General features: G+C 36.6%; 4 protein-coding genes and 2 long non-coding RNA genes across 10 annotated transcripts; 4 read left to right on the top strand and 2 right to left on the bottom strand.

Moving 5' to 3' along the window:
- Positions 1 to 861: 861 nt before the first annotated feature.
- LOC127265527 (uncharacterized) lies at positions 862 to 4,683 on the bottom strand. 2 transcript variants are annotated; one of them, XR_007841971.1, is made up of 6 exons: positions 4,547 to 4,683; positions 4,361 to 4,399; positions 4,150 to 4,231; positions 2,983 to 4,064; positions 1,464 to 1,576; positions 862 to 994 (listed from the first exon to the last, which is right to left on the bottom strand). It is a non-coding gene; the product is annotated as an uncharacterized LOC127265527 (long non-coding RNA). The 2 variants fall into 2 exon arrangements; XR_007841972.1 differs by lacking the exon at positions 1,464 to 1,576 and having other exon boundaries at positions 873 to 994.
- LOC127265524 (rop guanine nucleotide exchange factor 14-like) lies at positions 863 to 4,993 on the top strand. Of its 3 annotated transcripts, XM_051295348.1 has the most exons (8): positions 974 to 1,000; positions 1,539 to 1,621; positions 2,760 to 2,803; positions 3,053 to 3,591; positions 3,674 to 3,748; positions 3,824 to 4,093; positions 4,174 to 4,521; positions 4,596 to 4,993. In XM_051295348.1, exons 4-8 carry the CDS (start codon positions 3,058 to 3,060, stop codon positions 4,980 to 4,982), a joined length of 1,614 nt encoding a protein of 537 aa, XP_051151305.1. In that variant the 5' UTR covers positions 974 to 1,000; positions 1,539 to 1,621; positions 2,760 to 2,803; positions 3,053 to 3,057; the 3' UTR covers positions 4,983 to 4,993. The 3 variants fall into 3 exon arrangements, with proteins under 3 accessions (XP_051151304.1, XP_051151305.1, XP_051151303.1); XM_051295347.1 differs by lacking the exon at positions 2,760 to 2,803 and having other exon boundaries at positions 863 to 1,000; XM_051295346.1 differs by lacking the exons at positions 974 to 1,000; positions 2,760 to 2,803 and having other exon boundaries at positions 1,531 to 1,621.
- Positions 4,994 to 5,264: 271 nt separating this feature from the next.
- On the top strand, positions 5,265 to 8,308 carry LOC127265525 (alkylated DNA repair protein ALKBH8 homolog). Its single transcript, XM_051295349.1, has 8 exons — positions 5,265 to 5,412; positions 5,704 to 6,016; positions 6,226 to 6,327; positions 6,446 to 6,532; positions 6,913 to 7,038; positions 7,192 to 7,482; positions 7,704 to 7,769; positions 8,031 to 8,308. Exons 2-8 carry the CDS (start codon positions 5,714 to 5,716, stop codon positions 8,085 to 8,087), a joined length of 1,032 nt encoding a protein of 343 aa, XP_051151306.1. The 5' UTR covers positions 5,265 to 5,412; positions 5,704 to 5,713; the 3' UTR covers positions 8,088 to 8,308.
- A 494-nt stretch (positions 8,309 to 8,802) lies between these two features.
- On the bottom strand, positions 8,803 to 11,330 carry LOC127265526 (uncharacterized). The gene is made up of 2 exons (XR_007841970.1): positions 9,277 to 11,330; positions 8,803 to 9,194 (listed from the first exon to the last, which is right to left on the bottom strand). It is a non-coding gene; the product is annotated as an uncharacterized LOC127265526 (long non-coding RNA).
- Positions 11,331 to 14,473: 3,143 nt separating this feature from the next.
- LOC127265705 (protein GAMETE EXPRESSED 1) lies at positions 14,474 to 18,637 on the top strand. The gene is made up of 8 exons (XM_051295646.1): positions 14,474 to 14,576; positions 15,180 to 15,673; positions 15,772 to 16,359; positions 16,449 to 16,575; positions 16,667 to 16,853; positions 16,930 to 17,077; positions 17,193 to 17,459; positions 18,563 to 18,637. Exons 2-7 carry the CDS (start codon positions 15,204 to 15,206, stop codon positions 17,452 to 17,454), a joined length of 1,782 nt encoding a protein of 593 aa, XP_051151603.1. The 5' UTR covers positions 14,474 to 14,576; positions 15,180 to 15,203; the 3' UTR covers positions 17,455 to 17,459; positions 18,563 to 18,637.
- LOC127265703 (long-chain-alcohol oxidase FAO4A-like) lies at positions 18,254 to 21,586 on the top strand. Of its 2 annotated transcripts, XM_051295645.1 has the most exons (4): positions 18,254 to 18,388; positions 18,563 to 18,776; positions 18,902 to 19,171; positions 19,663 to 21,586. In XM_051295645.1, exons 2-4 carry the CDS (start codon positions 18,597 to 18,599, stop codon positions 21,412 to 21,414), a joined length of 2,202 nt encoding a protein of 733 aa, XP_051151602.1. In that variant the 5' UTR covers positions 18,254 to 18,388; positions 18,563 to 18,596; the 3' UTR covers positions 21,415 to 21,586. The 2 variants fall into 2 exon arrangements, with proteins under 2 accessions (XP_051151602.1, XP_051151601.1); XM_051295644.1 differs by lacking the exon at positions 18,254 to 18,388 and having other exon boundaries at positions 18,502 to 18,776.
- The last annotated feature ends 230 nt before the right edge of the window (positions 21,587 to 21,816 follow it).

The raw sequence follows: 21,816 nt of genomic DNA, 5'->3' as shown, positions 1-21,816 counted from the left end.
GTAGCAGATCAAAAAGTCGTTTTTACAGAAAGCCCTTTTACTAATACGATCTCATGGTTTGGTCCTACAGTCGCACCTTTTTAGAAAGTTCTTGATAGATATTATTACAAGGCTCCAAATTTGATTCATCCATCATTGCACTATTTATTGAGACAAGAAATTCAATAAAAATGAAGAAACCTTTGAACATTTCTCACAATTGGAATAATGGGGCACAATCACATCCACAAAAACAAAATGTCATAAATTAATTTCATAAATGTTGAGTTGAGTCATTTAATATTTCATAAAAACTAATCAAACTAGAAAAGGTATATCAATAATAGTATGAGCTACTGCTAGTTTCCTAGACGTTTGGCTACACTAAATCAATTCAAAATTTTAAAATTGATCAAAGCAGTGGATATAGATTTAGGCAACTATTATTAAGAGGCTCCTAAATTAGCTCTTTATCACATTCAAATTATTAACAGCTCAAAGCAGTAAGACCCACAATTAGAGGGAAAATAGTTAACTCCAATCTATGTAGCTCTAGCAGTAAATGTAAATATGTAATGATGATAATACCAACTCAATTTAATCCTTTTTCCAGTGATTAGGCATAATCGTATGCTTTTTAGGTGTTTAAAAGAAACCCCATTTACTTGTTTGGACAAACACTCCTAAAATCTGGAATTAGCCACTTTTCCTTACAGCTTTCCCACCATTACTCTCTGTGTCTCCATCTCACTCCTATTTCGCTAATCCTGTCTCTCTCTTCTCTCCATTTCCTGTCTTTAGCTTCTGATGCAAAAACCACATTGCTCCCACTATTAATATTTTGTGATCTTTCTTCCTCCATTCATCTGTTTCTTACCCTCTCTCACATTCTTGATCTCACATTTCCATTTCCTTTTCCCCTGAAATTCCAAGGTTTTGATAAGCAAGAATCCTTACCTCTGTTCTTCTCAGGGTACAAAAACGCAGTAGTTCTTGTTCCCCCTTCGCGTTTTCTCTGTGGGTAAGTAATGTAGATATATATATATATTATTTATTGTTTTACACTAGCAACTAATTTCTCGTGCATAGTAAAAGATGGCTGTTCTATTCAGAAGATGACAAATAACAAGACTCTCTCATCTGAAAACAAAAAGAATGGAAGAACAAAACTCTGCTTCACAACGTCAAAGATTCTTTTAAATTTTTGTTTTTTGTTTTTTTTTCTAATCTACCACCGCAAAATCCGGCATTTCCATATATTTTCTCATTTCAAGTTTCAATCTTTTCACTTTTCTTCATCCATTTATGGCAATCTTGATTAGTATTTTGCTACTGTATATATATATATATCAGCAGAAAGATTGGCTTATAAAGATTCTAATCAATTGTGGCCCCTGTCCCGTAATCTATGGCAGAATGACTATTCCCTGTCCTAATTCACAAGCTAGTCTTGAAAGTGAATAAAAATACAATCACTGCATTACCTTCCAATTATGGTGCCATTTTGTGTTTTCTTGATTGCTGAAGAGTTTTCTCTTTCAATTTCTTCACATGAGCAGCACAGGAATGATCATGGGGAAGAAACTCCCTTGCTGGACTAGAGACACGAGGGAAACCAGCATTGACTTTGATGAACAAGAAAGTAAGTTTTTAATTTTTTTTACGTCATTTTCACTGTTAAAATTTCTGTGTCTTTTATTCCCTATGCATTTTTTTACTAAAAAATGACTCACCAGATATAGGTACCCTTCGTTTATATGGCTACTTTTATGAGCAACTGATTTTAAACGCACATGTTTTGTGTAAAGGGGTTTTATTACAAAGGGTGGGCCATTGCTTTACTTCAATTTTGAATTAAAGTGGCATGTAAGAAGCCATTGAATGCTTACAATTTGATAGATATTCGTCGGTGATAAGCCTAATTGATTACCCTACCACATGGCTTCTTTATGAAAGCTGTTGTTTGTAGCTTCAGTCCCATGAGTTATTCTGAGTTTTGTGGTGTAAATTTCTATCAAGAATAAGACCAAGATGGTTCTTGCCAAGAAAGATGTTAATGGTTGGTTCTATCTATTGTTTTTGATTAAACACAAAGGTGTACCTTCACTTCATGCTTTAGACCATGTGGGGTGACTCCCATTTACAGACATTTATGTCACTCTGTAAGGAGTAGTTTCTTGCCTCTTCTTACAATATTCAATCTGCCTTTACTACCCAATACACTCTTTCTCCATTCACCACTTATTACAGTGTTTCAAGCCTTTAGTTTGTCCTTTTCCCCTCGAAAACTTGCTACTCCTGCATTTCATTTTCTTGGGGTTTCTTGTTTTGTTATTTTGTCATTTTCCCTTCTTTCTTTAATGATGTTTGAAGTTTTTTAAATTTGGGTTTAGACATAGCAGAATGCCAGTCTAATAATGGAGTTCATGACATGGGCTTGTATGGCCATGGCTTGATGTATGATTGCTATTTGTATATTTATATGTAGACCTTTTTCTTAGCAGTATCTTTTATTTAAAATTTTAGTGGAGACATGAAAGTCACTGTCCTATGCTATTTCCCTTTTTTAAATTGTATAGTTTTGTTTGGATATATACCTTTATAGAATTTTTATATCCATAAATCACTGAAACCACTTTCTACTTTCCATGCTCTACTTCAAATTGACTTTCAGTTGGCAGCTAAATAAACAAATAGTGGTAGGTGTAGTGAACACCCTTGAGTTGTTTTCCCTTTGGCTTTCTTCCACTAGATTAAGGTTGTTTTTCTGATTCTTACAGAGGACAGGATTAAAGCTTGCAAAAGCATTGCCCTATATTTTATGGTATACCCTACGCTTGAGGCCATCTACTGAATAATTAACATGCTATGCATTTCTAGCTAATTTAGATTCTCTTTTGCTCAGAACAAGTGGAATCTTACGAAAACTAGTGTGTGCCTGTGGATCTAATAAGGTTGTAGTAATTAGGACAAAATGATAAATGTTGAGTAGGAATATGGTACCTGTTTTTGTTTCCTTTTTGCAGCCAGGATCATCTTCAAGAACACTAACTCGAAAACCATCTGCTTTCAGGAATAATGACGTACAGTGGCCTGGAGACGTGCATTCACAACAGCAATTCCTTCGAGAACGAAAGCGGGACGAGCAGAGGAGACGGTTGCATCACTGATTCCTTCGATGACGATGATTCCACCTGTTCTTCCAGTACCAATGCATTTGGGTCATTCTCATCTATCTGGATGACAATGAAGAAAGAGGACACGTCTCGAGACGAATATAACAGCTCAGCAACCTCAGCAGAAAAAGAAAAACAACTCGGCTGCACCAGCCACCCTCCGGAAGTTGAAGCAATGAGGGAAAAATTCGCCAACTTGTTGCTTGGAGAGGATATCACTGGAGGTGCTAAAGGGATTTCCACTGCATTAGCTTTGTCCAATGCCATAACAAATTCAGCAGCTTCTGTTTTTGGAGAGCTGTGGAAGCTGGAGCCATTGCCGGAGGAGAGAAAGAGACAGTGGCGAAGAGAAATGGATTGGCTGCTTTCGCCGACTGAACATATGGTTGAGTTAGTTCCTGCAAAACAAACCGGTACTAAAGGGCGTTCGATGGAGGTACGTGCTCCATAATCCTTACTTCCAATCCTTCAAAATTTCAGTAGTAGTGATTCTTAGGCTTCACTCTGATTTGGAATAGATAATGGTTCCAAGAGTTCGTGCTGACGTCCAAATGAATCTTCCAGCGCTGCGGAAGTTGGATTCCATGCTAATTGTAGGTGGCCTCTTCGCTCTGGAATTGATTTTAACTTTTCAGCAGATTACTTAAACTGATTTTGTGAACTCATAGGAAGCACTCGATTCAATGGTTGGCACCGAATTCTGGTACTCGGAAGTGGGGAGCCGAGCAGAAGGGCGGAGCAGGAGCGCAGGAGAGAGCAAACGATGGTGGCTTCCTTCTCCATGTGTACCTAGATCTGGCCTCTCAGACATGGAGAGAAAACGGTTACTGCATCACGGTAAATTGATATATCAAGTTTTCAAAGCTGTCAAAGCCATCAATGAAAGCGTCTTGGCCGAAATGCCGATTCCTACCACCATCAAAGATATCCTTCCAAAGGTCACAACAATTTTAGCTATTCGCAGAAATGCATTGTTATTATTAAAGATGCTCACATTATTTGCTGTTTGTTTTTGCAGTCTGGTAAGGCAGCCCTCGGGGAGGAGCTCCACAGGATGTTGAGCTCAGAATCGATGCCTGCAGAGGAAATGATCAACTGCCTAAACTTGAAATCCGAACACAATGTTCTCGAAACTATCAATAAATTAGACTCAGCTATATCGGTGTGGAAAGAGAGCATCACGGAACAAGGGAACGGAAAGTCACCTGTTCGGACGTCATGGTCCTTCATGAAAGATCCAATTTCTGAGATGGATAAAACCAGAGAGTTAGTGAACCAAGCGGAAGCACTGCTGCAGCAGCTTAGGAGTAAGTATCCAAATCTTCCTCCGACGTTCCTTGAGGCAACAAAAGTCCAATACGGGAAGGTAAACGACGATGTTTTATAAATACCTCAATTCACTCCCAACTATTGTTGATTCCTTGAACTTTCCGCACGTAGGACGTTGGACAAGCGATAATCGAAGCGTACTCCCGAGTTCTAGCTAATTTGGCATTCAGCATTCTCTCACGAATCGGAGACATTCTGCAAGAGGACTTAATGAGCAGTCCAAATTCTTCTGCAGCAATCTCGCATCTCGTTGGAGCCAGAATTCCTGGAATATCAGATAGTCCAGTAATTGATCGAGTTCGTCACTCCCTCATTTATCAGAAAAATTGTATAAATCAAAACTCCTTCACCAATTCCAGCGAGACAGAGGCTTCTGATGTTGAATGCCATGATGAACAAACCAAGATCGGTTTGGCAAGTGCGACGCCTAGCAGAAACCGAGTATGGTGTATCGGGAGAGAAGCTTCTCAGAGCATATCTTGTCCAAACTCTCCCTGATATACTCCAAATCTCCTATCTGTATGTATATAATGTTACCAACATCTTTGACGTTGATCCAACAGTAAAATCATCTCAGATAAAACGATGATCTTTTATATTACAGTTAAACTGTAGATCAATATTCATTCGGGCCTATAATTACAGTTTCTTCTGAAACGACGCCGTCTCCGGAAAAATAGGGAAACAGCCAAACAGCTGGTTAATAGCTTTTATACGTTCCAAAAGGAAAATCGTTATTAGGATTTTGGAAACGCGACATTAGGTCAAGAAAAATAACGGTTTGGAAACGCGACATTAAGTCAAGAAAAACCTTCCTTGATCCTTACCAGACTAAGGAAAGCAGATTGCAGATCTCGCCGGCGACGCCCCTAGCAGTTCCGTCACTGTTTGTATGTGGTGAATGCTGTTAGAGTTTCTAGTTATTAGGGTATGTTTTATTCATTCTATTTGATTCGATTTCTTATTGTAGCTCTTGATTGTTATGAATTGATGAAGTAAGTTTTAGAACCCTAGAATTTGGGCACTTCCTCAGATCATTGTTTCCTCATAGCTTTTTAACTTCGTAATGGATTATGGATACTTGTTATGGAATGTTGATCGTGGTGGCTATTACGCTGTAAGAAATCAAATTGATGAACTGAGCACTCGTTTGCATAATCAAAGTAATGATTTTGCAGATTGGGTTTCTACAAGTAATATTTTTTTGGTGATGTTGCAGAGTGAAACTGATGGCTTTGCCAAGATTTACACGTCCCAAGGACGGGATTGTGAGACACAGTCCTCACCTTTTTGTGGCCAACTGTGGACCAGCAGTTGGACTTTCATATGATCAAATAGCCTCTGTTTTTGGTGCATATGGAGAGGTCAAGGGAATCTACCCGGCCGATGAGAGCGGCACTCGAGTTATAATTTCGTATAATGATATCAGTAGTTCACAAGCAGCAATGAAGGCATTGAATGGAAATCCATGTCGTAGTTTTGGAGGGCGATACCTGCACATTCGCTACTCTGTCCAAACAGTCGATACTAAGGTATCATGTGAAGTTGATTATCACCATCACTAAAGTCTCCTAAATTAATTTTCTTTTCAGCATGAGCTATGGTTGCTGATCCTCAGTTGAATTTTTAAGTCCTACCACCTAATTTAACTGATTTTCCAGTTTTGACAAGAAGTCAGAAAAATGCTTATTGATTAGGTCAAGTAGCAATGTTTTGTTTATTGATATTACCATCTTTTCAGGTCAATTCCATTGCTTCAGTGCCAGTATCAACTTCGGCTTCGGACATGGACATTCCTGGACTTTATTTATTTCATGACTTCGTTACAAACACAGAAGAGCAAGTTAAGAATCACATCTTGGAGTAATGTGTTGACACCTTGTCAATTCTTTTTTCACTTATTCTTAGCAACTAGCAAGTGTTCATGCTTCACTCTGCAAGCTTTGATCCTTCATTTTCAGGAATTACTCGATGCAGTTGATAGTAGGCCATGGAAACACCTTGCCAAAAGAAGAGTTCAACATTATGGATATGAGTTTTGCTATGATGTAAGTCTGACGGGTTTGCCAAGCAGGCAGTTGGTTCTTTCATTATCTTTATCCTTGCTTTCTTTGAGTTGCATCCAATCCATTTTAAACACAAGAACTAAATATTCGTTTTTACTACTTTTCATATTTCACTCCATTTTCAAGTGTCAAGTATTCGAGATGAAACATTTTAACTTGCTTGAGTTGATGTAAAGAAATGTAACTAGGATGATTCTTTGAGTTATGACCATTCCCCATATTCCCCACTCATACACTATAAGATGTGAAAGAAGATAAATTTAGGTTTTATGTTACACTTTGAATATTGAGCCTATAGAAAGTGTCGATTCATGGTCATATTATTTGATTACTTTACCCTTCTCTTTTATCCCATATTCCAGATAAGGAATGTTAACACAAATCATAACCTGGGCGAGCTCCCATCCTTTATGTCCCCAATACTTGAAAGGATCAGGTCGTTTCCATTTCTCCATCAGGACGCCGATACTTCTCTGGATCAGCTAACTGTAAGTGTATTTGCTATGAAACTGCAGGATTTACCTAATTTTTACCATATTTTATTATTTTCTGCTCTCTAGAACTTATTTCCTTGTCGATTCTGGTGGATGTTTTGAGGTGTAATAGTTAACTGGTATTGTCTTTATATATCAAAACAACAGGTTAATGAGTACCCACCCGGTGTGGGTTTGTCCCCACATATAGACACCCATTCAGCATTTGAGAGGTTAATTTTCAGCCTTTCGCTAGCCGGCCCTTGCATCATGGAATTCAGAAAGTATGCTGCTGGTGTTTGGCAGGATCAACCTACCCAAAGTTCTGATGTAGAGAAACTGGCTGATGAAAACAATTCAAGTTTCGTAAGGAAAGCTATTTATCTTCCACCTAGATCACTGCTATTGTTATCTGGGGAGGCTCGATATGCTTGGCATCACTACATTCCACATCACAAGGTACAATTCACAAGACTTTCCAATCACCATTGGTGCAGCTTGATGTCACTTTTATACAATGAACCAAATTTTATGTCAATAATGAAATGAAAATTTCAAGGCATACTACATTCTGTCTATATTTTCTTGAAGGTCCTGCTCCAGATACTTGTACGAACATCTTGCAACTATTTCAAGAGTTTGAATTTTTGGATGATGGTTTGTGAGTGTTTTTGATGTAGGTGGACAAAGTGAATGACAGTTTGATCCGCAGGAGTTCAAGGAGGGTGTCCTTTACAATACGAAAGGTATGTGTTGTTTTTAGCTACTACCCGATTTGATCATCTTGGTTTCATATACAATTATGTAGTCATCCGACTTCTAAAGCATAGCTTTTTTGACAAGATATCGAAGCATCCAAAAACTTTTCTTTCACTACACTGATGATCCTTCAGTTTATGAGGATTTTCAGACCATAGATCGAACTTATGCATCATTTTTCACTTTCCCTGGCTAGTTTAGGCTTTTCGAAATTTTCCTAAGTTTTCTTTATTGAGACTGTTTTTCAGGTGCGGCGAGGGCCTTGCCGGTGTGAATTCCCGGAGTACTGTGATTCTCTAAGGTAAGAAAATGATTCCCAACTTGGGAGGGTCTGATGATCCCATTTTCAAAATTTTTGTAAACTAGGCTTTTTGCATTAGTTTTTGGTGATGTTAAAACATTGGTAGATATATTTTCTTTGGTAGACAATATATATTCATGTCATTTCCTTCCTTATAAAGTTATAATGATGGAAAATTGAGGATTCATTGCATAATAGAGTGAATGATGTCTTGCTTTCTTCTTCCCTCTAATGTTGAACTTTATTTTTTTTATTATTTTTTTTTGTTTAAATTAATTAAGGGTGAGAAATAATTGCATAATCCGATTTTAGTGCAGGGTAACATATAGTTAAACAATTGTCAAGAGTCATTATTAAAAAATACAAAAAATACATAAATTTAACAAATGTTGTTCCAACAATGGTAATTTATATAGGTATATATATTATTGTCTGGTACAAACTATCCTATTCTAACACAATGCAAGAATATTTATATTGTAATTCCAGTAGTAATTTACACTGTTCATATTTGAAATTTCTTTGAAATTGCAATAACATGCAAGACTATTAGTTGTTTCATGAGATAAATATTGTTTTCTTAGAAATTTTGCATCAAATTTTTATTATTAATAACATGTATCAATATTTTACAGTCAATACAATTATTTATTAAAAAAAAAAAAAACTTAAAATATTCATTATAAAAAATCAAAAAAATAAATATTCAACTTAAAGTATTCAACCTAAAGTAATAAAGTATTTTTTATATTTATGTTTCCATACCATACACAAAAAATCATTTAATCTCCCCCATCACAACACAACTCAAATTTACATTGAAACAAAAGACCAAGAGAACAACTGTTCCCTAAAAAATAAACCATGGCCGAACAGATGAAATCCAGAGGTGATGATTCAGCATCAGTTCCAAAACATCACCAAAGATATCAAATAGTACCTGTAAGTAGCCTCACGTTCAGTTCCAGTGAAAGCACTGCCCAAAAATTTGGTTAATTACCCGAAAAGTCCTCCTGTATATCTTACCATTGTCATAACCTCCCAACGCTTCCGATCATCGGTCAGCACCTTTTCCACCATTGGAATTGAAGTTTCCTCTAATATTCCCGGCCTGCAAAGATGAAAAAGTGTTAAGTCTCTTTGACGACACAAAATGAGGTTGATACAAACACCCGGCGGAGGGGTAGACTCACAATTTCATCCTAGATATAGCAGCTGACAATTACACACATTCTCTTTTAGTAACAACAAACCCACTGCAGGTTCTCCATATAGTCGGCAACCTTCTTCAATGCTGGCATATCATATACACCCAAAGCCAACTCACTAGCAGGCAAATCAAACGCATCATGTGATATTTTTGTTACAATAGTAACATTTACAAGTATGCTCTCACTGTATATAAGTGATTGCATCAAGGCAACGACCGGACCTATTATATTGGAAATTTGTGGAGTGAAAAACTCTCACTTATTTTTCATGAGTTATAATTGCATCAACAGTCACTTTCAGGGTTATATGAAACACACCTACCATTGTTACCTCATTTTCTCTGTCACTTATCGTAGCAGGACCATTTATACCTTCCTTTCACCTTCATTTACGATAACAGGACCACATAGCACCATACATTCTTGTCTGTATGCTGCATCATTCCGCAATGCCTGCAGATTTGATGGAAACAATAAAAAGACAAGTATCTGCTATGGTCGGGAGGTTCCACCTGATAAATAACAAGAGCTTGACGTTGAAGATGAATGGCTTGAGAGTAATAAAACACGTAAAAGAACAAGTTCGTGCTTTATGCAGCTCACTAGACACACATAGGTTGGCAGGAACTGGCTGGGATTTCTTTACACCACTTTCTAAACAAAATAATTTATCGACAACTGTCTAGGCCATCTTCAAGACAATACAATACACTGCTTTTTTACATTAAATCACAAAGTGTGCCACGTAAGACGGATGCAGTTACCATATTCTGATCTATGGGTTTTAAACCCAAATCCCTCAATTAATTTCTGATATTCGAGCAAAATGACACGTGCTATGAATTGAACTTTTTTTCAAGATATTGATTGCAAAATTGTCGTCATTCTAAACACTATTAATAATAAAAAAAGTAATGGAATTTAAAAGAATATCTCTCGAACCAAACAGAAGTAGCCATCTGTAGATTGATAAGCATATAGAAGCAACTAACCCGACCGATTCCAAGAGAAAATATCAACTTACCATTTAGACGTCAAGAAAGTAAATTATGTGACAAATATGAGAATAAAAGCAAATACTTATGCCACATATTACCAAATATTCATTTGAAGGGAGCAAGATAGATATGCTCCCATGACTCCATCTGAATATAAGTAAAACAAAGCGAGATAGGAAATAAGACATGAGATTAGAGTAAAAGAAACACATGTTTGTCAAAGGAAAACTGTAAACTTCAATCTAACACCACAGGAAAAAGAAAATTGTTTATTGTTGGATTACAAGAATAATGGATCTCCTGCACAAACGGGAACCACACCACCAAACTAGACTCGACACTTACAAATTAATAAAAACGAAATCTATATAAATCTCCAAGTTCTCCCAATCATCCACGTAACATAAAACACATCAAGATCTCGTGAGAGTCTCTCAGTTTCCAAGACAGTAGGTATAATAACATGGTGAAGCCAATCAACAATTAACGTCGAAGCAATTTAGCCGATATAACTTTCCTAACGTCTGAAAAATTATTCGTAACATTAAGATGAGATACTCGTGTAAGATAGAAAAGAGAGGATGCGAGAAACAACTGATAAATCGATAGTTGGCGAATGAAGTAAATAGGAATCATTCATATTATCAGGCGCTGACAGAGTCATACTCAGATCCGTAAATTCCCCATCTCAAGGCGGCAAATTAACACCCCTGCAAAAACAGAAAACAGTAGATCCATCTTTTCGATTAACGCCACCGCATAACAGACATCAGAATCACCACGGTCTCCGATTCAATTGATGCAAGGCGGGAACCTGATCTTCGCCAGACAAAAAGAACCGGCGACATCAAATTATGAACACACCGTCACGCATACTCGCAAACCTCCGTACCGCGTACGATCCGCAGAGTATGCTTAACTCACATCGGCGAAGAGAGTTCCCGACCTGCACCAAGCGAATTAGAGGCCTCGGCAAAATTAATTCACGATCCTCCGCCATAGATCCGAGGGGGAGCACCATCACCACCGCTATCGATTGCGCCTGCAGAGAAAGGGTTTGAGGGGCATATTTATAGCTGGAATGGACGCAGCTGATGTCGCCACGTGTCGGTTGATGGTGGACTACGAATTGCAATATAAAATCGTATTTTGGTTTTTGCACACAATTATAAAGCTGGCACGCTTTTATCGTTTCTTGACTTCCATAGTGAGAACGAAATTATTGCCTTCACATTAGTCTTACTCAGATCAGATGAGATGAGGTCGTCGAATCAAATGCTCCATGCGTTAGCCACACTTATTTTTATATTTGTATAATATAAATTAAAATATTTGTAAATTTAAAATATATTGTTTACATATTTAGTTTTAAGTATTTATAAATATATGTGCGATTGTTTGAGGTTGGTGTTTTTTGTTTTAATTTTTTAATAGTAATTTTTTAAAAAAAAATAATTATTTGATGTAATATATATAAATATTAATATGATATTTTAAATTTAAATTAATTTTAATATAATATAAAATTAACAAAATTATTTAATATTATATATATAAGATAAAGGATATATTTGAGAAAAGATCAAAACATCAAAACTCATTCCTTTCATTTCAGTGCAAAGAGGAATTAATATGAAATCTTTTATTTTAGGAATTTGAGTGATTTATAGAGTTGAAGATCGGTGATGAGTGATTTTAAGATCATACTTTAAAAAAAATAATATTGAGTGAAGCTCTCAACCCTTTATCCATATCGATTTTCTTTAGTTTAAATAAGTTTTTGATAGAAAATTCGGAAGTTGATCCATTGTTGGTATTCGAAGGAGATTGTTCTATACATCACATCCCATCAACTCACTTTGCATCAATCGTTTTATAATATTTTTTTAAATATATGAAAATAATATTAAATTATTATGCTTCCAATATTGTTCGCCCCAATTATTTTTTAAACTTCTTAAAGATATGGTATACTTATATTATTACAGTTTTATGTATTCCTAAGTATATAATATTATATATATTTTAACATTGCTACTCCCTCCGTTTCATATAGTTTGTCCTTATTTTCTATTTTTGTCTGTCCCACGTAACTTGTCCTTTCTATTTTTGAAAATATAATTATATTTTAAATTTTATAATTTTCTTAATTTTAATTAAACTATTTATTTATCTTAATCTTAATCTATAATTATTTTTATAATTATTTACTTTACTTAAATTCTCGTGTCTACGGTAATACACCCATATTACATGAGACGGAGGGAGTATTTCTTATAGATTAGGGAGTATTTCTTATAGATTACTTTTTGTTAATTAATATTATTAGATACTTTAAAATTTTATTTATATTGTGTTGAATATATTTTATTAATATACAAATTATATATTACATTATAGTTCAATAGACAAGAAAACACATATTTCATTCTATATATTTATATTAGAATATAAACATTATATTTAGAGGATTGAAATATGTCTATTTTGGTTTATCAAAAGTTTGAACCAAAGTCGAACATTTCAAATCATTATTTCAATTTCGACGATTTCTATTATAGTTTTAAAAAATCAACATTTCCTGAACTGCCTATTTATATTTATTCATTCTTAATATATTTTCTTCTATTGTTTATTAAAAAATCACTTTTATTCAACAATATTAATTTTATTTAAATATATACTATTTATTAATGATTTATTTTGTAAAAATTATAAATAATAATAGTTACAATATAAAAGTTAAATAAAATAATAAATTTGATAAGTAAGTAAACAAATGTTTGAATTAATATAAATAAATATAAATTATAAAAAGTATTGATGTATTAGATAAAAATGGGTTTTAATGATACAAATACCTTACCTAAAACAATTATGTAAATTAAAATCCTAAACAAATAAATTCATATATTTTAAATTAGATATAATTATATAATAAAAAATTACAAAGTTTAAAATATAAATATATTATTATATTATTTTTATAATTTTCATATTAATTATTTTTATAAAATATAATACTTTAATTATATCAAGAAATTAATAAATTATACACTATTCAAGCTTCTTTCTCTATCAAAATATCAGTCACAAGTCCAACAAGAAATGATTGTGATGGTGTGGATTTTAGTAAAATTTTTGGATTTGAAATTTTAAATATTAAAAAGTTCAATTTGAATAGTTATTTAACAAAAAAGATATTGTGATATTTTGAATATAAAATACATTTAAAGAAAAATAATTGTTTGAGTGATATTTTTGGAGAAAAAAAAATATTAATAGTAAAAAGATGTGTAAAATTTAAAAAAACACAACCATAATTTGTTTGACACATAATTTGCGATTGAGTGCGATATTAATATATATCCCCTCCGTCCAATTTCTATTGTCCTAAAGTATATTTGCACGGTTTTTTAGGTGATTGTCTTTTTGTTATGAATCGACAAATTTGCCCTTAATTGTACGGTCGAGATTAAAAGTAATAAATGAATAGAGGGTAAAAATGTAAACTGTGTGTTTAAAAAAAAAACAGAAATAGGACAATAGTTATTGAGTGTCCCAGCTAGAAAAATAGGATATTAATTTGTAGACGGAGGGAATATATTTTTTATATGAGGATTTATTTTGTACTTTCTTTTTTATTTGGTCGAGCCTCAATAGCAATAATAATTTGGGTCTATTTGTTTTTTTTTAAAAAAATAAATTATTTCCATGTTAGTGACATGTAAATTATGGAAACTAATCAAGAAATAGTTTTATGGTGTGTTTGTTTGAGGGATTTGTTTGGAGTTTTACTATTCATCCAATTTTTTCCCCCCAAAAACATCGAATCAAACATCTATTTTCCATTTTTTATATTATAGTAAAAATCAATTTTACATTCAAAACATCACATCAACACCTATTTATATCATCATACAACTATTCAAATTCAAAATTTTTACTATTCAAATCCCAACTCAAAATCAAAACCCTAAAACAAACACACCCTTACTGTATTTTGTTTTCGATTCAGTTAATGTGACATAATCTTGACTTTCCTTATTTAGTGCGAAGAGGAAAGAACGAGTGCAACGCATCGAAATCATGTTATTTCCTTAAACGGGTCGGGTCTGAAGTCTTAACCGACCCTGCCCGAGATGTAACTGTCAAAACGACTCTTCGAATGGACGCTTCCCGGGGTGAGCTGTATTTGTATATAAATAAACAATGAACATGCACAGCGTTTGGCCGGCGGTTCTTTGAATCTCTTCAATTCGCTGCAACGGCGGGTTTCCTCTGGTGAGTTGTTCTTCCACTTCATTACTCTGGTTTTGAATTTTGTTACCATTTGTTATTATTTTTATTCAGTAGTTTTTGAAGAGACTTTCTTAGGCACTACTTCTCTGCTCCGGATGCTTTGAAATTTGTGTGTGTAGTTCGTAGTATATTCATGCGTGGGTGATAATTAGGGAAATTTCTTGTTTTCGAGATCCTGTTGTGAGAATTGCGTGTTCTTACTTTCGTGCTTGGATTATTAGAAAGTATTGAATTCTTCTTCTGCTGGTATCCCGAGATTCTAAATCAATATATCAGCTTAACGAAATGGGCAGGAAAGAACAAACTTGGAAGAAATTAGGTTTTGAATGAATTACAGGCACTCTGTTGGTGTAAATTTCATCTTAGTCTAAAACTTAAATGTGAAGTTGTCTTCTCCAATGGAATACTGCAATTTTGTTGTGTTTTTAGATTTCTGCTAATAAGGTTGGTTCTATTCTCCCCTAATTTAATATTTATCACTATCGCCTCGTACGCTTAATTCTCCTACGTTCTTCTTGTCATGTGATTTAATATCTACGCTATGGATGAAATAAACATCTACTAAGGTTGATTAATATATTGCAGTTGCAGGAAGGAATTGAAGTTTAAATGGATCGTTTCTTTCCTCACCATTTTCTGCTAATTTTAACGTTGCTTTCTCAAACTCCCCTGTCATGGAGCTGGTCTTTCTTTTCCAATCAGGAGGTTCATTCAGACAGCAACAAACTCTCAGGGAACAAGGTGGTTTCTGAATTTTCCATTGAGTCTCTGAATGATCGGAGAGGTCTCCAGGTCGTCGAGAATGCTAAGAACAAAATGCTCGCACCAAATTCCTGTTGGCAATCTGCCTACCAAAATGTTTTCCAAGGATGCTCAAAGACCCTTGCTGATGAAGAATTACGGTCTAGATTTGCTTGGCATCTCAGCGACTGTTTTCAACGCCACACTGGCCGATCTCCTCTCCCATACTGCGATGCCAAATCTTCCATGAAGAAATGTCTAATGAAGCTTGACGCAGATGCTCACAAAATTTATCTGGAATACTTTCTTGAGACGAACTCTCTCTGTCATCAACTACAGTAAGGCAGCTTGTTCCAAAAAGCTTATATTTGTTTATTGCCATTTCTTGCTGTTAGAAAATGCTATTTATCTTAATGTCTTTTCAAAACTTTTGTAGAAACGAAGCATTCAAGCATCAGACTGAGAGATTAGTGAATGATTTAAAGAGCACTGCCGAGTACGCTGAAGTAAAGTTATCAAGGATAGAAGAACATGGGGAGCTATTGCTGCAAAATTCTAAGCAGATGCATGACTCTTTGTCTTCAATAGACATGAAAACACAGCAAGTTGCAGAGACTTCGAAGATAGTCGAGGATCATGTCAATTCAGTGCTGAAGTATTCAGAATCAGTTTACGAGCAGTCCAAGGGTATAGCAGCATCTCAACTTGAGTTACATGAAGGCCAAACGAAAATGAAGGCGAACTTGGAAGAAGGAATGGCAATGATTCGGGAGTCCTATGATAACTTGGGAGGAGAAATTGTTAACTTGAGAAATGAAGCAGCTGAAATAGAGAAGGAGATCACCAAGGTTGGAGATACAATGTTCTCCAAGATGAACACATTGCAGAGTAAGGCAGATGATATCGGGAATCTGGCTGGGACATCCTTAGATAAACAAAAAGAGCTTCTAGATGGGCAATCGATGGCTCTCGATGGAATCCAGTTTCTTACCAGATTTCAGTCCCAAGCCCTTGAAGAGAGCAGGTAATTAAACTTTATTGATTTTATGATTCTCTTAGGACACACATTATTCTCTTGAATGTATCTTAATCTTAATCAGTATGAGTTCACAGGCTGAATCTACAGAGGTTGGCTGAGTTTGGGCAAAAGCAGCAGGAGGAGCTACTGGAAAGACAGAAGCAACTCCACCAGTCCCATGATCATCTTGTGGAAAATTCGAAACTTATACTAGCAGCTCAGGTCACTAATTATATTTTCCCTTAAACCTCCAACTAGGGTCTAATTCCTCAATGGCACTGATCACAGTTTGTACCTGATTCTTATTACACAGGAAGAATTTGAATCGAAGCAAGCAAGAATGTTCGTAGCCCTGGACAAGCTGTTCGCCCTGCACAGCGCCATGTTCTTTGAATCACGTGCCCTTATGGCTTTCCTCACATACTCGCTTGCAATTTTCGTCGTCTACATGCTGACAAGTGTAAGGCAGGCATACAATGTGAGGCATAGACTCTATCTAGGTAAAGAAAATACTTCATTTGCAACCTCAATAAATCCCTACATTTGTTTGTCTCAACTTTATTTTTTCCTATGAAGGTCTCTGTTTTGCATTCTCAATCGAGATAGCCATACTGCGGGGCATAGCAAATGATGCAGAACAGCAACGGTGGCTGATTCATATCATTAGGTCTATTTTCGCACTTCTAGCATCGACCCAATACATATATTCCATCATCACCTACAGGTAGAAATTAATTATGATCAACTCATACTTATTACATCTACAACATTGATTTTGTTTCTTGCAAGACATGTATCCTATTTCCTAAACGGTGGATTTTTGCAACATAATAATGCAGAGACTATGAAATGCTGAACCACAAAATGCTACTGACCCTAATGGACAAGGTCAGCTCCATTCAAGGGAACAAAGGACTAATATCATGGGACATGGAGACAGATGATAGTGATGTTAATTGGTCTCAGTGGGTCGACACCGAGCTTCCGGAAGAAGTCAATTTGTTGGAGGATCCAGATTATTTATTGCCGGAGGAATTCAACGATAATTCATCGGCTACCAGTTCGTGCACTAAGCGATACAACCTCCGAAGGCGGTTTTAATTAAGGTTTTGCATCCTCAACACATGCATAATAATCTTCCTTTAGTATATTATTTATAACACAATACATTCAGACAATGCATGAGCGATTGATTGATGATTCAAGTGCTGAAAATTATAGGTAGGATTGTATTTGTGGACGTGGTTAGTGAAATGAGCAGAGAAGTAGACATACGTGTTAGTTCATACGAGCAGAGACAGTTGAGCAGCAGATTTATATATGTTAATTAATTAAGAATAATAATTTCTTCTTTTTGTTATTGTTATCTTCTCATCTACTTTAATTAATTAAAGCTGCTTTATTAATAATATAAGTTTGTTGTGGTGCCCTATTATGGGAATTTTAGTTGATGATCTTTATGAGCATTGGTAGGTAGTAAGTAAGAAGGTACATCAGAGTGGGTTGTGGACATGACATAGATGATGTTTAACCAACAAAATTCAATTATAGATCAATTATAGAAATTGGATTGTGATGTTCATCCAACTCTCAAGCATGTCAAACCTCAAAATTAGCCACATTTTAGGTTCTGGGATATTAGTTCAAAAATAGCTATAGCAATTTCCTTAGCACGATGGTATAATAATAAAGGAGTTAAAGGTTGCATGTGCACTGTCAACCAACCTACCTAGGCTCGGGCTCCATGCCCATGCAAGCACCTGCGTGATTATTTTAAGTATAATAAATAAATTAGCTAGCTATAATTAAATAATTAAAATAATAGTAATAATTGTAGAAGGTTCGCCACCTACAGACATAGAACTCGTCTGGTTTCTTTTCCAGGCCTGTTTTTTTTGTCCATAAAATATTTCATCGGCCACTAACAAGGTGGGGATGCGTACTCAGAAATGGCAAAACCTGCTGACTTGTCACCTTATTACCCACCCGCGATTTGAACACGTCATAAAGTGGAGGTGGAGAGCAACTGTGTACGGTAGGACATCTGGATTTGTAAAACCAGCAGCAGAACCACTATTATATATATATATATATAATTTATAATTAATTATAATTTATATATTGCATTCTTCACTTATATATATACATGTTAAGCTTCTCCAGCTACCTGCATTCATACTCAACATTTATATATATTTATATTTTACAGTACTGCTGCTCCCAGAAGGAAGAAGAAGAAGAAGATGAAGAAGAAGAAAAGCAGGTGGTCTGGTAGCCAAATGGAGGTTCTTTCTGCCCTATGCGACGCATTCTTGCCTTCCATAAACCCTCCTTCTTCTTCCTCTAACCACTCTCATCCTCTTTCCTCCATTATCACTCACTTCTACCAAACCTCAGCTTCCATGGCAGGCACTCCTCACCATGTAAATAACCTAACTGATTACTTCTCTTTCTCATTTATTTAATTTATATGCACAATGGAGATACATATTAGGGATTTCAGAAGCCCCAAGCAATTTATTAATTATTGTGGTTAACTGTGTTGCAGCTTGCTGTGTTGCTTGAAGAAAAATTAGAGCATCCGAAGCTATACCTGAGTAAACTTGCAGTGTGGCTGCTGTCGACATGGATAGGGACCTTCATACTCTGTGGGAGAAGAAGCATCTCTCCTCAGTTTCCATATTTCAAGAGATTTTCAGAGCTTTCACTTCAACAAAGGGAAGCTGTACTGCACTCATGGTCTGAAAGCAATTTCTACCTCTTAAGAATACTCTTCACTGCTCTCAAGATCTTCATCCTTCTCCTCTTCTTCACTCAGGTACTGATCTGCCTCCTGCTAAACTAATTAATCTTTTGTTTTTAATTGGAGAAGGAAAAAATAAAATCTGAAGAAGAAGAAGATGATGATCCACACCACATGCAATGCCAAATTAAATGATAATATTGATGTGAATAATATTGCTTTACTTCTGAGAAACAAACCACTTGGGCAGTTGTCACAGGAAAACACCATTATTACCAACAACCTAAAGGACTACACATTTTTGGCATTTTAACTTATGCTCTTCTGATTTATTACTTGTTAGAATTTAATGTTGTCCTGGAGCTAATCAGAACCCTTAGTTGGCCATTGCTGTAGGCAACTTGGGAACTTGGCCCCATCTTATTTATGAAATGGGACCAACTTATATTATGTATGTTATCGTATTAAATTTTCCTCGGTCTAGAATCTTACTTTCAAGATTCCAGCTTTCATATCTCTGATTTCTTTTTACATGAAAATAATTAATTAAAAGACAAATCTTGTAGGTGAATGAGAAACAAGAGAATGATACATGGGCAGCCATAGATTATCGCAGGCCAAAACCAGACAATGCAGAAAAGTTTGGACCTTTAGAAAAAGGCATTGTTCGATTAAGCCATCGATCGAAAGAAGAGTCTGTTAAAAGATTACAAAGCTTAGGCTTCCCTGCCTCGACCCCGCAACATTCGACCAAGAACATAACCAATTGTCTGAACCCCTCCTTCATCATCAAATGCGATGCCTTGATCGTCGGCTCCGGCTCCGGAGGCGGTGTCGTTGCCGGAGTTCTTGCTAAGGCCGGATACAAAGTTCTTGTTTTAGAGAAAGGGAGCTATTTTGCAAGGAGTCAGCTGTCCCTTTTGGAAGGGGAAGCCATGGATCGAATGTACTTAGGACATGGGATTATGGGGACAGACAATATGGATGTCCTGCTTCTTGCAGGATCGACGGTCGGAGGCGGATCGAAGATCAACTGGTCGGCGTCAATTCGGACCCCTCCGCATGTTGTAAGAGACTGGAGCGAGAACCATGGGCTGCATTTCTTTCGTAGCCGCGGCTACGAGCATGCGATGGACGTCGTGTGCGGGAGAATGGGAGTGCAGTCGAAGATCGATAACGAAGGATTCAATAACATGGTTTTGCGGCGAGGCAGCGAGCGTTTGGGGTTCCCTACGGATACGATCCCGCGCAATGCGCCATCGAATCACTACTGCGGCTCGTGCTGCATGGGGTGTAAAGACGGGAGTAAAAAAGATGTATCGGAGACGTGGCTCATGGATATGGTCGAATTGGGCAACGGAATAGTCCTCCCCGAATGCGAAGCCGTAGAAGTCATCACACAGCAAAACAGGGGAAGTTGCAGCCGGAGAAAGGCTATCGGAGCGTCATTCGTGTTCGACGACTACGACGGAGTCCGTCGAACTGCAGTCGTGGATGCCAGAGTGACGGTGGTGGCGTGCGGTGCAATTTGCACGCCGCCGTTGTTAACAAGAAGCGGTTTAAGGAATGCAAGTATAGGGAAGAACTTGCATCTGCATCCAGTGGTGATGGGGTGGGGATACTTTCCCGACGGCGAATGGCCGGAGAGCGAGAAGAAGAGCTACGAGGGAGGGATAATGACGGCGATGTCGAAAGTCACGGAATCGTCAACCTACGACACGATAATTCAGACGCCGGCTTTGCATCCGGGGATGTTCTCCGCATTGATGCCTTGGCAATCGGGCGCGGACATGAGGCAACGGATGCTCAAATTCTCGCGCACGGCACACATCTTTGCGCTGGCGAGGGACAAAGGCAGCGGCGTGGTGACTTCGCCGACGAACATTAGTTACAAAATGGCAAAATGCGACGAAGACAATTTAAGAGGAGGGTTAGAGAGAGTCCTGCGGATACTAGCAGCTGCCGGCGCGGACGAAATTGGAACTCATCATAAGAAAGGTCGGGTGCTGAAGGTGAAGGAGGCGAGCGCCGAGGAGTTGGAGAGGTTCTTGGAGGAGGAAATGTCGAGGGCGCTGGAGAAGTTGTCGAGTCCGATATGTTCGGCGCATCAGATGGGGAGCTGCAGGATGGGGACGGACCCGAAGCACTCGGCGGTGGCGCCAACGGGCGAGACGTGGGAAGTCGAGGGGCTTTACGTTGCCGATTCGAGTGTTTTTCCGAGTGCATTGGGTGTCAACCCCATGGTTACTATCCAGGCCATTGCTTATTGCACTGCACAATCTATTCTCAATGTTCTTAACAAGAAGAGCGAGAAATAGATGTGGTAGGCGAATTTGTGATCGTTTTGAATTCAAAATCTACTCATATTTTCTTATTTGTCTATTGACTAATATATGAACCAAAAATGTTCTTTCATAATTCCGTACTTTATGTAATTTACTTTGTAGAGTCTAGTTTACATGATATTAAGTTCCACACCTAATTTTCATTTTTAAGTAATATGCATGTAGATTGTTACTGTTCAAAATTAATTCCCAACTTGGTAAATATTTTATGTTAAATTTTTTATTCTAATGTATTATAAATAATTTTATTTACTCATGATTAATAATCCTGTAAAGGGAGCTTAAGGATGGACTTGCAGTCCACCGCGAAGTGAAGAAAATGCAGGAAAAGGAATTTAATATTTGTATTTAATTAAATTGTGAAAGTACACTTCG

This window comes from Andrographis paniculata, unplaced genomic scaffold (genome assembly GCF_009805555.1).
Source record: "Andrographis paniculata isolate CXL003 unplaced genomic scaffold, ASM980555v1 Contig73END, whole genome shotgun sequence".
NCBI lineage: Eukaryota > Viridiplantae > Streptophyta > Magnoliopsida > Lamiales > Acanthaceae > Andrographis > Andrographis paniculata.
Note: the sequence above shows the minus strand (reverse complement) of the source record. Positions and strands in the feature narration are given on the sequence as shown.